The sequence below is a fragment of the Colobus angolensis genome, unplaced genomic scaffold, assembly GCF_000951035.1.
Source record: "Colobus angolensis palliatus isolate OR3802 unplaced genomic scaffold, Cang.pa_1.0 Scaffold34, whole genome shotgun sequence".
NCBI lineage: Eukaryota > Metazoa > Chordata > Mammalia > Primates > Cercopithecidae > Colobus > Colobus angolensis.
In genome coordinates, this window is record NW_012116710.1 from 707,398 (window position 1) to 718,224 (window position 10,827).

Below are 10,827 nucleotides of genomic sequence, written 5' to 3' on the forward strand. Positions count from 1 at the left end.
TGATCCGCCCGTCTCGGCCTCCCAAAGTGCTGGGATTACAGGCTTGAGCCACCGCGCCCGGCCTTTAGAAACCTGTTCTTGAGTCTGAGCTCCTGGCTTAGTCATCAGACCTGAAGAAAGTCATTCACCTCTCCCGGCTTCTCTTAGCTTGTTTGTAGAATGTGAATAACAGATTCTATCTAGAAGGACTTTGTGGGTGAATAAAGCAATCATGAGGCAGTGTCGTGTAATGGGTTAAGAGCACGGCGTTAGCCAAGTGTGGTAGCTCATGCCTATAATTTCAGCACTTTGGGAGCCCAAGGTGGGAGGATGGCTTGAGCCCAGGAGTTTGAGACCAGCCTGGGCAACATAGTGAGACTTCATTTCTACAAAAAATAAACAAAATTAGCCAGGCATGGTGGCACAAGCCTGTAGTCTCAGCTACTCAGGAAGCTGAGGTGGGAGGATCGCTTGAGCCTAGGAGGTTGAGGCTGTAGTGAACTGAGATTGTGCCACTGCATTCCAGCCTGGGTGACAGAGCAAGGACCTGTGTCAAAAAAAAAGAAAAAAAAGGAAAAACCACAGGTCTTGGTGTCCCAGACCTAGCTGCAAGATCTTATCTCCCCCATGTCCTTTAAGTAAGTTAACCTCTTCTAAGCCCTCATTTTCTCCACCTGTAAAATGGGAAAACAGCAGTACTGTCAGTGGGGTTCTTAGGAAAAGTAAGCATGATAATATATCTGAAGTGTGTTGCCAGTGCTTGATGGCTAGCACTTAATCATAGAAGCTCTTGCTATACTGTGGTTATTTTTTTAGATCATGAGTATGAACACTCTTTTGGAAAGATTAAGGAACTCAGTTGGGGAGCTCCTCCAGGGCAGCAAGTCCTCAGTGCCTGAACTAGACTTGGGCTCCAGGGGCCAATTCATAGTAGGTGCTCAGAAAACATGTGTAGAGGGACAGGATCCAGGCCTTAACCCTTTCCCTTGCACATAAAAGTGTCCACTATCCTATAGAGGGTGGGGAAGTAGGAGGGGTACTTAGGAAAAGCACTCTTGTGAGGTGGAGAGCTCACTTACTAGCCCAAGGACAGGAAGAACTTGAAGATGCCTGATGCCTGCTCTCCTCCTCACTCCCCACAGGGCCAGAGGTGGAGGCTCATCTCAGGAAGCTGGGCCTGGGCTACCGTGCCCGCTACGTGAGTGCCAGTGCCCGAGCCATCCTGGAAGAACAGGGCGGGCTAGCCTGGCTGCAGCAGCTACGAGAGGCCTCCTATGAGGAGGCCCACAAGGCCCTCTGCACCCTGCCGGGAGTGGGCACCAAGGTGAGGCCCCAGAGGGTAGGAGCTACCCTCTCCACTGACACTTAAGAGGAGAGCAGGAAATGAGCCAAGCCTGGGAGCTGGGTGGAGGCTTGGCTTCCGGAGGCAGAGCAGGAAGGAGAAAGGATATAAGTAGATGTTTTATGAGAGAAAAAAGCAGAGTGCAGAAAGAATGGAAAGGATATAGCCCTTTGAATGAATTTCTAGAAAGACTATTTGTTCAGATGCAACACATATATGCTGCTATATATATGCAGCAATTTCCAGAAGGAAATTGCAGGAAAATGAATAGTTTCCTTGGGGGAGACAAATGGGAAGATATTTCTCCTTTTCCTTTTTTGTTTGTTTGTTTTGGTAGAAACAGGCTCTTAACAATGTTGCCTAGGCTGGTCTTAAACTCTTGCCGTCTAGCAGTGTTCCTGCTTTGCCCTCCCAAAGTGCTGGAATTACAGGCATGAGCCACTGCTCCTAGCCACATTTTGTTCCTTTCATAAAATTACATGTACTGACAAAACTTTTTGCTTGATGTCAATAGGGTTAACTGGCAATGAGATGATTGGAAATTAGGCATCTTTTTTTTTTTTTTTTTTTTTTTTTGGAGACAGAGTTGCTTTGTCGCCAGGCTGAAGTGCAGTGGCACAATCTCGGCTCACTGCAGCCTCCGCCTCCTGGGTTCAAGCGATTCTCCTGCCTCAATCTCTGTAGCTGGGATTGCAGACATGAGCCACCACACCCAGCTAATCTTTGTATTTTTAGTAGAGACGAGGTTTCACCATGTTGGACCAGGATGGTCTCGATCTGACCTCGTGATCCAGCTACCTCGACCTCACAAAGTGCTGGGATTACAGGTGTGAGCCACCGCACCCAGCCTTTTTTTTCCTTCATACTTCTCTGTAGTTTAAAAAATGAATTTTTGCTTAAAGAATTTTTTTTGGGCCGGGCGCGGTGGCTCAAGCCTGTAATCCCAGCACTTTGGGAGGCCGAGACTGGCGGATCACGAGGTCAGGAGATCGAGACCATCCTGGCTAACATGGTGAAACTTCGTCTCTACTAAAAAATACAAAAAACTAGCCAGGCGACGTGGCGGGCGCCTGTAGTCCCAGCTACTGGGGAGGCTGAGGCAGGAGAATGGCGTAAACCCAGGAGGCGGAGCTTGCAGTGAGCTGAGATCCGGCCACTGCACTCCAGCCTGGGCGGCAGAGCGAGACTCCATCTCAAAAAAAAAAAAAATGAATAAAAATAAATAAATAAATAAATAAAATTCTTATTAAAAAAAAAAAGAATTTTTTTTGGTGGGCTTTGGACTACAGCCTAACATTAAATATTGTTTCTGCCTGTTCCCCAGCCATGTGACTTTGGCCAGGTCACTTCACCTTTCAGAGCCTCAGTTTTCTTGTCTGCAACATGGGTGTGGTAATACCTTCTTCTCAGCTTATAAGAACCTGGTAGCAGCTCTTACTACAGCAATTTCAGTGTATTCATAGGCCGGGCATGGTGGCTCATGCCTGTAATCCCAGCACTTTGGGAGGCCAAGGTGGGTGGATCACTTTAGGTCAGGAGTTCAAGACCAGGCTGGCCAACATGGTGAAACCCCATCTTTACTAAAAACACAAAAATTAGCCACACATGGTGGTGCATGCCTGTAGTCCCAGTACTTGGGAGGCTGAAGTAGGAGAATTGCTTGAACCTGGGAGGCGGAGGTTGCCGTGAGCCGAAATTCCACCAGTGCACTCCAGCCTGGGCAACAGAGCGAGACTCCATCTCAAAAAAAAAAAGCATATTCATAGATAGTATCTGTTGATTGCGAATATAGAACAACAATAACCCCAGAGTGAAGGAGAAAGCAGCTGGCTTTGGGATTATAAGCAAGAAGCTGGCCGGATGCTGCCCTTCTTCCACAAGGGCTCATTCTCTGTGTCTGTCAAAGGTGGCTGACTGCATCTGCCTGATGGCCCTAGACAAGCCCCAGGCTGTGCCCGTGGATGTCCATATATGGCAGATTGCCCAACGTGACTACAGCTGGCACCCTACCACGTCCCAGGCGAAGGGGCCAAGCCCCCAGAGCAACAAGGAACTGGGTGAGGAAAGTGGGCTGCAGGGGCTGGCAGTGGGCTGGTATGGTAGAAACCTCTCTCTCTCTTAGTCATCTCTCCCTCATACCCTACTTCTGTTGATGGGTCACAGAAGGGGTCAGATAATTTAGTCTCATCACTTCTGATTTAGGAAACTTTTTCCGGAGCCTGTGGGGACCTTACGCTGGCTGGGCCCAAGCGGTGAGTGTATCTTGGTTTCCTCTCCTCCAGCCCAGACCCCATAGGACTTCTCCTCCAGCCCTGACCCAGCGGACTCTTCCACCACCACTGCCCCAGGTGGCCCTAAAGGACTCTCCAGCCACCCCTGTCCCAACCCCAGTAGACTCTCATTGCCTTCGGCCCTATTCCCAAGGACTCTTCCACCTCCCAGCACTGTCACTAGTCCCACCAGCCCTGACCCCAGTGTACCCTCCTCCCCACACCGACTCCACCCTCATACAGGTGCTGTTCAGTGCCGACCTGCACCAATCCCGCTGTGCTCAGGAGCCACCAGCAAAGCGCAGAAAGGGTTCCAAAGGGCTGGAAGTCTAGATGGGGCACCCTGGACAAAGGAATTCCCCAAGCCCCTTCCCCTCCATTCCCCACTTCTCTCTCCCCATCCCCACCCAGTCTCATGTTGGGGAGGGGCCTCCCTGTGACCACCTCAAGGGCCAGGCACCCCCAAATCAAGCAGTCAGTTTGCACAACAAGGTGGGCTGGGGGCTATTGGGGGAGACAGCACTAAGGATAGTTTTATCTTCTTCCCTTTATTACAAGAAGGAACAATAAAATAGAAATATTTGTATGGAAAATGCAGTGAGGAGTGGTAGGGAAGCGGGTGAGGAGGGGACAGGGCAGAGAAACTCCTGGTTCAGGGAGGGAAGGGGAGCAGACTGCCCCCAAGCCCTCCCACGCAGGGGATCCTGACCCGAGGTCCAGGGCCCTAGAGCTGGTGGGGCAGTGTGGGGGACAGTTCTGGGCCCGGCTCTATGCAGCAGTCTCGACAGCAACAGCCAGTTGCCGGCCCTGCATGGGAAGAGAGAACAAAGCTGGCTGGAGGGGCAGGCCCTCCACTTCAGCCCAGGTGCCTCTTTGTGGACCACCCATGCCATTCTGCAGAATCTGCTCCTCACCCCCAGCCACTGGTGTCAGCAGCTCCCCGTGGCTCGCCGTCTGCCCCTGCCCCTCCTGGCTGGTGCCTAGCTGCAGTTTCCTCATGTGCCGCACCACAGCCGTGGCATTGAAGGCTTGCTGTAGGGAGAGGGGAGAAAGGACTTTTGAGATAGTCAAGTCATGGGGCAGGGGTGCAGTGGGATTCTTGCAATTGTTCTGTTATTTTCATTCAGGAGTTATTTTATTGATTCCCCTAAAGGCCCCCAAAAACCTCTACAAGGCTTTATTATATATTCACCCACACACACATGCACATACGTTAAATGTATGTGTGTATATATATAAATAGAAATATAACTCTATAATTCATATTAATATGTAATAGCAAACACTGTAGCACTGTATGCCAGGTACTGCTCTAAGCACTTTACATAGTAATTCATTTAATCTTCATGAAAGTCTTTGAGGTAGGTACTATTAATATAATTTCCCAAGGAGGAAACAAAGGCACAGAAAGCTGAAGTAACTTGCCCAGGTGTGTCTCTATTCAACATCACCTAGGTGTCCCACATACCCCTCAATTCACCATGTCCAAAACTAAAACCATCCCCACAAAACATGTTTCTGTCCCTGTGATCACCATCTCAGTCATGGTACCACCACCATCCACTCTGTTCCCAGCCACAATCTTGGGCCAGCCCTTGACATCTCTTTCCCCCAACATCCATTGCATCATCATGTCTTGTCAGTTTCACCTCCTAAATGACTCCTGGATCAACCACTGTTCTCTACCCCTGTTGATACTACTGTGGTCCAAACCCTTACCCTCTCCTGCCTGTATCTCTGCCACAGCCTCCTAATGGGTCACCCAGTCTTTATTCCATGCCATTCTCTGCATCCTGAGAGCTCTTTATTTTTTTTGAGGTAGAGTCTCACTTTGTCGCCCAGGCTGGAGTGCAGTGGCACGATCTCAGCTCACTGCAACCCCCATCTCCGAGGTTCAAGTAATTCTACCTCAGCCCCCCGAGTAGCTGGGATTACAGGCACGCACCACCATGTGTGGCTAATTCTTGTATTTTTAGTAGAGACAGGGTTTTGCCATGTTGGCCAGGCTGGTCTTGAACTCCTGACCTCAGGTGATCCGACCACCTCGGCCTCCCAGAGTGCTGGGATTACAGGTGTGAGCCACCATGCCTGGCCCTGAGAGCCCTTTCTATGTAGCAGATGCTTACCTAAGATTCTTCTGGGGCTCCTCGGTGCCCTCAGGATCAAGTTGGTGCTCCTCTGTGGAATCTGAGGCCCTAAGAGGCCTGGCCCCTACCTGCTTCTCCAAATTGGGCTCCTGCCTCTCAGTCCCCTCAGCCCCTCCAGTCTGGCCAGGCTTAGCACTTGCACTTCCCGGAATGGCTGTAGATATTTTTCTGCTATGCCTCGCTGATTCCTACTTAACTGACAGCTCTGTCAAGTCATCACCACCTTTATAACCTTTCCCGGACCCCCATAGGCTGGATCAGATGACTCCTGAAGAATTACAGACTTTTCCCTCTAGATTTGGAGGTGAGGGACCCTCTCTGGAATAGAGAAGGTGTTGGGAGTGTTGAATGAATGAATGAAGTCCTTCAGTAAGGATCCCTAAGCAGTTACCCTGTGCCCAACTTGGTGCTAGGTGCTGTGCGATCTGAGCCTGGGTAGGGATGGGGAGGAGTCCTGGGGAGGCTGGGTCCAAAACTAGAGATATGGACTCACCTTCCACTTGCTCTTGGCAAAGTTCTTCTTGATCTGCTCACTCACCGACTGGTGGATATTCTTATCTAGAGCCGTATCTCCTGCAATCCTAGGATGGGGTTATGTGGTGGGTTGCCTATGAGGGCAGAGGCAGACCTGAGGGCCCCAAATCCCACCCCACCTCACAGCTTGTGTGAATTCTCACCATGGGTGCTGCAAGGCCTGCTCACAGGTGAATCTTTTCTCTGGGTCCTTCTCCATCAAGTGCCGGATGAAATCTTTGGCTAAACCCCCAAGACAAAAGCAAAGATAATGACAGCATGGTAGTGCCTGTGTACTCCCCAAGAGCATATGCACTCCCTTAGGTCTGACCCAGCATCAAAACAAAACAGAGGCCAAATCAGTCCATGCTGCACCCCACCCAACCTGTATTCTTCCTCAGACCCTCCCACCCCATGCCTTCCAGCTCTTTCCTGTCTCAAGAAAAACATGAGGCCGGGCACAGTGGCTCACGCCTGTAATCCCAGCACTTTGGGAGGCCGAGGCAGGTGGACCACGAGGTCAGGAGTTCAAGACCAGCCTGGACAAGATGGTGAAACCTCGTTTCTACTAAAAATACAAAAATATTAGCCAGGCGTGGTGGTGGGTGTCTGTAATCCCAGCTACTTGGGAGGCTGAGGCAGAGAACTGCTTGAACCTGAGAGGCAGAGGTTGCAGTGAGCTAAGATTGTGCTACTGCACTCCAGCCTGGGCAACAAAGCGAGACTCCGTCTCAAAAAAAAAAAAAAAGAAAAAGTTGTTCTTGACTAATTTCAGTGCATTCACACTGATAAATGATAGTAGCTTCACAGGTTTGCTTCTTAATAGGGGGCACAAAAGGAGGATGAAAGTGTTTATGGTGGTGTTTTAGACATCAGGAAGTCAATAGGGAAGAGGTATTTTCAAATAGAGTGTGTTTGAAGATTGAACAAATGAATGCCTAGTTTCTCACTCTGGGAGCCAAGCAGAAGGAAGTACCCGGGGTAGGGTGTCTGGTCTTGAAGACAGCTCTTAGTGTGGCGCTGGAGAATCCGACAGAAGGAAGGCAGGAGGGAGACCGCCCCCAAAGCAGGTGAGGGAGGGACCAGAGGCGGGGCCCAGGGGAAAAAGGCAAAGCCCCAAATACCAGAGTCAGAGATGTCGTCCCAGTAAGGAGAGTCAAATTCGTACTCGGCCTTCAAAATCTGTTCAAAGAGTTTGGCATCATTCTCATCATAGAAGGGGGGATAACCGCAGAGCCTGGGCAGGGAGAAACTTATCCTCATTTCCACTTTCATTGACTCTGGGGTGGAGCACTGGGGCAGTCTCAGGGGTCAGGCAGGACCCACGGAAGGAGTTCCCCCTTTATAAACTCTACCAGCCCTGTCTGCTCACTCCCGTTCTAGTTATGTTGTCCTTTCTGTTCCTTGAATGTACCGCCATCTTGCCCTCCTCAGGGCCTTTGCACTTGCCATTGCCTCTGCCTATGCTACTCTTTCCTCACACCTCCAATGTCTGGCTCCCTCACCACTTGGACATCCCCTCCACAGCGAGCCCTTCCCTGACCTCCCTACTGAAATGGCATCACCCCTGTCTCCCTATTCCTGCTTGGTTTTTCTCCACAGTATGTATTTTTATCACCTGATGTTATTTTGTAGATTTATTTACTTGTTGATTGTCTTCCCTACTAGAAAGAGAGTCAGCTCCCTGAGGGCAGGCACTTTTGTCTGGTTTGTTCTGTGCTAAATTTACTCCAGTGCTTGGCACAGTGCTTGAAACATAGTATCTATTGAATGAAGTAATATTCCTAATTCATTGGTGGAAGGAAGGGAAGAAGGGAAAAGAAGAAGGGAAGGGAAGCAGAGGGAGGGGGGGCAGAGGGAGGAAGAGAGGAAAGCAGGCCAGAGGACAAACTCTGGAGCCATAGCCTACCATGGCCAAGCCCCACTTACAGGATGTAGGCGATGACACCTATGGACCAGCAATCCACAGCCTTGCTGTAGGGCTTCTGGGCCAGGACCTCAGGGGCTGTGGAGGGAAGAGGACATGGTGGTGACAAATCTCTGCCCTTCAGCTCCTGGTTCCCCCCACCATCACAGCCCCAACCCAGGGCCCTCCGCACCCACGTATCCCGGAGTTCCGCAGGCGGTGGAGAGCACACTGCCCGGGTCCTCCATCTTGGAGAGGCCAAAGTCGGAGATCATTATTTTGGAGTCTTCATCCAGGCTGTAGTACAGCAGATTCTCTGGCTTGAAGGGCAGGAGGGAAGGGAAGGGGCAATCAGAGATGGTTAGAGGCTAGTAGAACCTTCTGCCTCTCCAAGCACCTTCTGAGAAATAATAGATCCCCCAAAAGCCACTGTGGCTTCATGGCTGCCATAAGAAAATCAAGAAAGTTCTCAAGAAGGCCAAAAATTCCAGGAAGGACAAGGCCCAAGAGGGTGTGGGAAGCAACTTTCTATAAACCTCAAATGTGCACTGTAAAGCCCTAAAGAAATGTTTGGGCCGGGCGCAGTGGCTCAAGCCTGTAATCCCAGCACTTTGGGAGGCCGAGACGGGCGGATCACGAGGTCAGGAGTTCGAGACCATCCTGGCTAACATGGTGAAACCCCGTCTCTACTAAAAAATACAAAAAGCTAGCCAGGCGAGGTGGCTGGCGCCTGTAGTCCCAGCTACTCGGGAGGCTGAGGCAGGAGAATGGCGTAAACCCGGGAGGCGGAGCTTGCAGTGAGCTGAGATCCGGCCACTGCACTCCACCCCGGGCGACAGAGCGAGACTCCGTCTCAAAAAAAAAAGAAATGTTTGAATGCCTACTTTATGCCAGACCCTGGATTAGTGCTTGATTTCATGTCATCCTCACTGCATCCCTGCTAGGCCAGTCTGAATAATCCCACCTAACAGATGAGGAAACTAATGCTTTCAGAGGCAAAGTGACTCACCCAAGAACCCACAGTTAGGGAGTAGCAGGGCCAGAATTCAAAGCCAGGCATGTGCCCTTCTCTTAGACCGAATTGAGATGTACTGCTAAATGTGAGCCCCATCGCTATTTCTGAGGAACAGGATTTCAGGGATTTCTGGCTTTTTTCTTTATGTTTTGCTGTCTCATCCAAGTTTTCTACAAAAGGGGAATAGGATTTTTTGTTTTTATTTTATTTTTTGAGATGGAGTCTCGCTCTGTCGCCCAGGCTGGAGTGCAATGGCACAGTCTCAGCTTATGCAACCTCCGCCTCCTGGGTTCAAGTGGTTCTCCTGCCTCAGCCTCCCTAGTAGCTGGGATGGCACCCGCCACCATGCCCGGCTAATTTTTGTATTTTTGGCAGAGACAGAGTTTTGCCAGGCTGGTCTCGAACTCCTGACCTCAGGTGATCCGCCCGTCTCTGCCTCCTGAAGTGCTGGGATTACAGGCGTGAGCCACCATGCCTGGTCAGATTTTTTTTTTTTTTAATCAGAAAAATACATAAAATGTTATTTGGATAAAATGCCAGCACAATTCACTCGTGTTCTTTTGAGTATCTGGACTAGAATAGGAGGAGGCAGTTTAAGGGTTACAAGATCCACTTTGTAGATGGAAATCCAAGGCTCAGTGAGGGGGTGAAAGTTGCCCAAGGTTGGACAGTTTGGGGTTTGCAAAGGCTCCACCCCTGGGTACCCCAGCTCACCACACCCCCTCGAGCCCCACCTTGAGATCCCGGTGTACAATGCCCAGGTCATGTAGGTATTTCACAGCATCCAGCACCTGGAAGATGAGGCGGCTGGCGTCCCGCTCTGTGTAGAAGCCTTTTTCCACAATACGGTCAAAGAGTTCCCCACCCGACACCCTGCAGCAGGGATAGGGCAGTCTGGCAAAGAGGGTTGGGACGGCAGGGAGAGGTGTGTGGGGGTGGGCGGAGGTGGGCCACTCACAGCTGCATGATGAGGTAGAGGTGGCCCCCACTCTCATAGATGTCATCCAGGGCTACAATGTTGGGGTGCTTAATCCTGAAAGGAGAAATGAGGTGGTTTAGCCAGGCATGGCGGTGTGCACCTGTAGTCCAGGCTACTTAAACTTGGGAGGCTGAGGCAGGAGGATCACTTGGCCCTAGCAGTTTGAAGCTGCAGTGTGTTATGATTGCACCTGTGAATAGCCACTGCACTCCAGCCTGGACAACAGAATAACACCCTGTCTCAAAAGAAAAAAAAAAAAAAAAAGCAGTGGTTTAGAGCTCAGGACAGCTACCCCCAACCAGGTACCTGCAAACCTGGGTAGGACAAACCAAGGATGTAGGCCCCAAAGGGAAAAGCTGGCTTACCATGGTTTATTACTATTTCTTGGAAGGTGAGAGAGCAGAGGGATAAACACTGGGCTCTGGCATACACATACCTGGGTCCAAATCCTGCCCCTGTCACATGCTATATGGGTGCTGATCTTTTTACCAGTGAGCCACTGCACCCAGCCTGATACATGCCTGTTAGTTTTCTGACTGGGCACAGAGGTCCACGCCTGTAATCCCAGCACTTCAGGTGGCCGAGGCAGGCGGATCACTTGAGGTCAGGAGTTTGAGACCAGCCTGGCCAACATGGTGAAACCCCATCTCTACTAAAAATACAAAAATTAGCTGGG

The 10,827-nt window shown here is 50.5% G+C and overlaps 2 protein-coding genes across 10 annotated transcripts in view; one reads left to right on the top strand and one right to left on the bottom strand.

Annotated features, from left to right (window-relative positions):
• OGG1 (8-oxoguanine DNA glycosylase) overlaps positions 1-10,827 on the top strand; it is a 22,250-nt gene that overhangs the window by 4,203 nt on the left and 7,220 nt on the right. Inside the window, exons 4-7 of one of the 8 annotated variants that reach the window (XR_001002920.1) lie at positions 1,122-1,303; positions 3,228-3,378; positions 3,524-3,573; positions 5,942-6,042. The exons of 1 other annotated variant lie outside the window; for it this stretch is intronic. Coding sequence is in view for 5 of the 7 variants with exons in the window: in XM_011952242.1 (XP_011807632.1) it covers positions 1,122-1,303; positions 3,228-3,378; positions 3,524-3,924 (734 nt within the window). In the remaining 2 variants the exon portion in view is untranslated. Of the gene's footprint in view, positions 1-1,121; positions 1,304-3,227; positions 3,379-3,523; positions 4,185-5,941; positions 6,043-10,827 lie in introns of those variants that run through there. 6 more of the 8 variants (XM_011952246.1, XM_011952243.1, XM_011952245.1 and 3 more) reach the window with 6 other exon arrangements.
• The window catches only part of CAMK1 (calcium/calmodulin-dependent protein kinase I), a 15,049-nt gene continuing 8,340 nt past the window's right edge, over positions 4,119-10,827 (bottom strand). Inside the window, exons 3-11 of one of the 2 annotated variants that reach the window (XM_011952241.1) lie at positions 10,131-10,205; positions 9,907-10,045; positions 8,351-8,477; positions 8,181-8,256; positions 7,376-7,488; positions 6,416-6,494; positions 6,232-6,319; positions 4,506-4,623; positions 4,120-4,398 (exon numbers count right to left, since the gene is read on the bottom strand). In XM_011952241.1, the coding sequence (XP_011807631.1) occupies positions 4,316-4,398; positions 4,506-4,623; positions 6,232-6,319; positions 6,416-6,494; positions 7,376-7,488; positions 8,181-8,256; positions 8,351-8,477; positions 9,907-10,045; positions 10,131-10,205 (898 nt within the window). In that variant the 3' untranslated portion in view covers positions 4,120-4,315. Of the gene's footprint in view, positions 4,624-6,231; positions 6,320-6,415; positions 6,495-7,375; positions 7,489-8,180; positions 8,257-8,350; positions 8,478-9,906; positions 10,046-10,130; positions 10,206-10,827 lie in introns of both variants that reach the window. The other variant, XM_011952240.1, reaches the window with a different exon arrangement.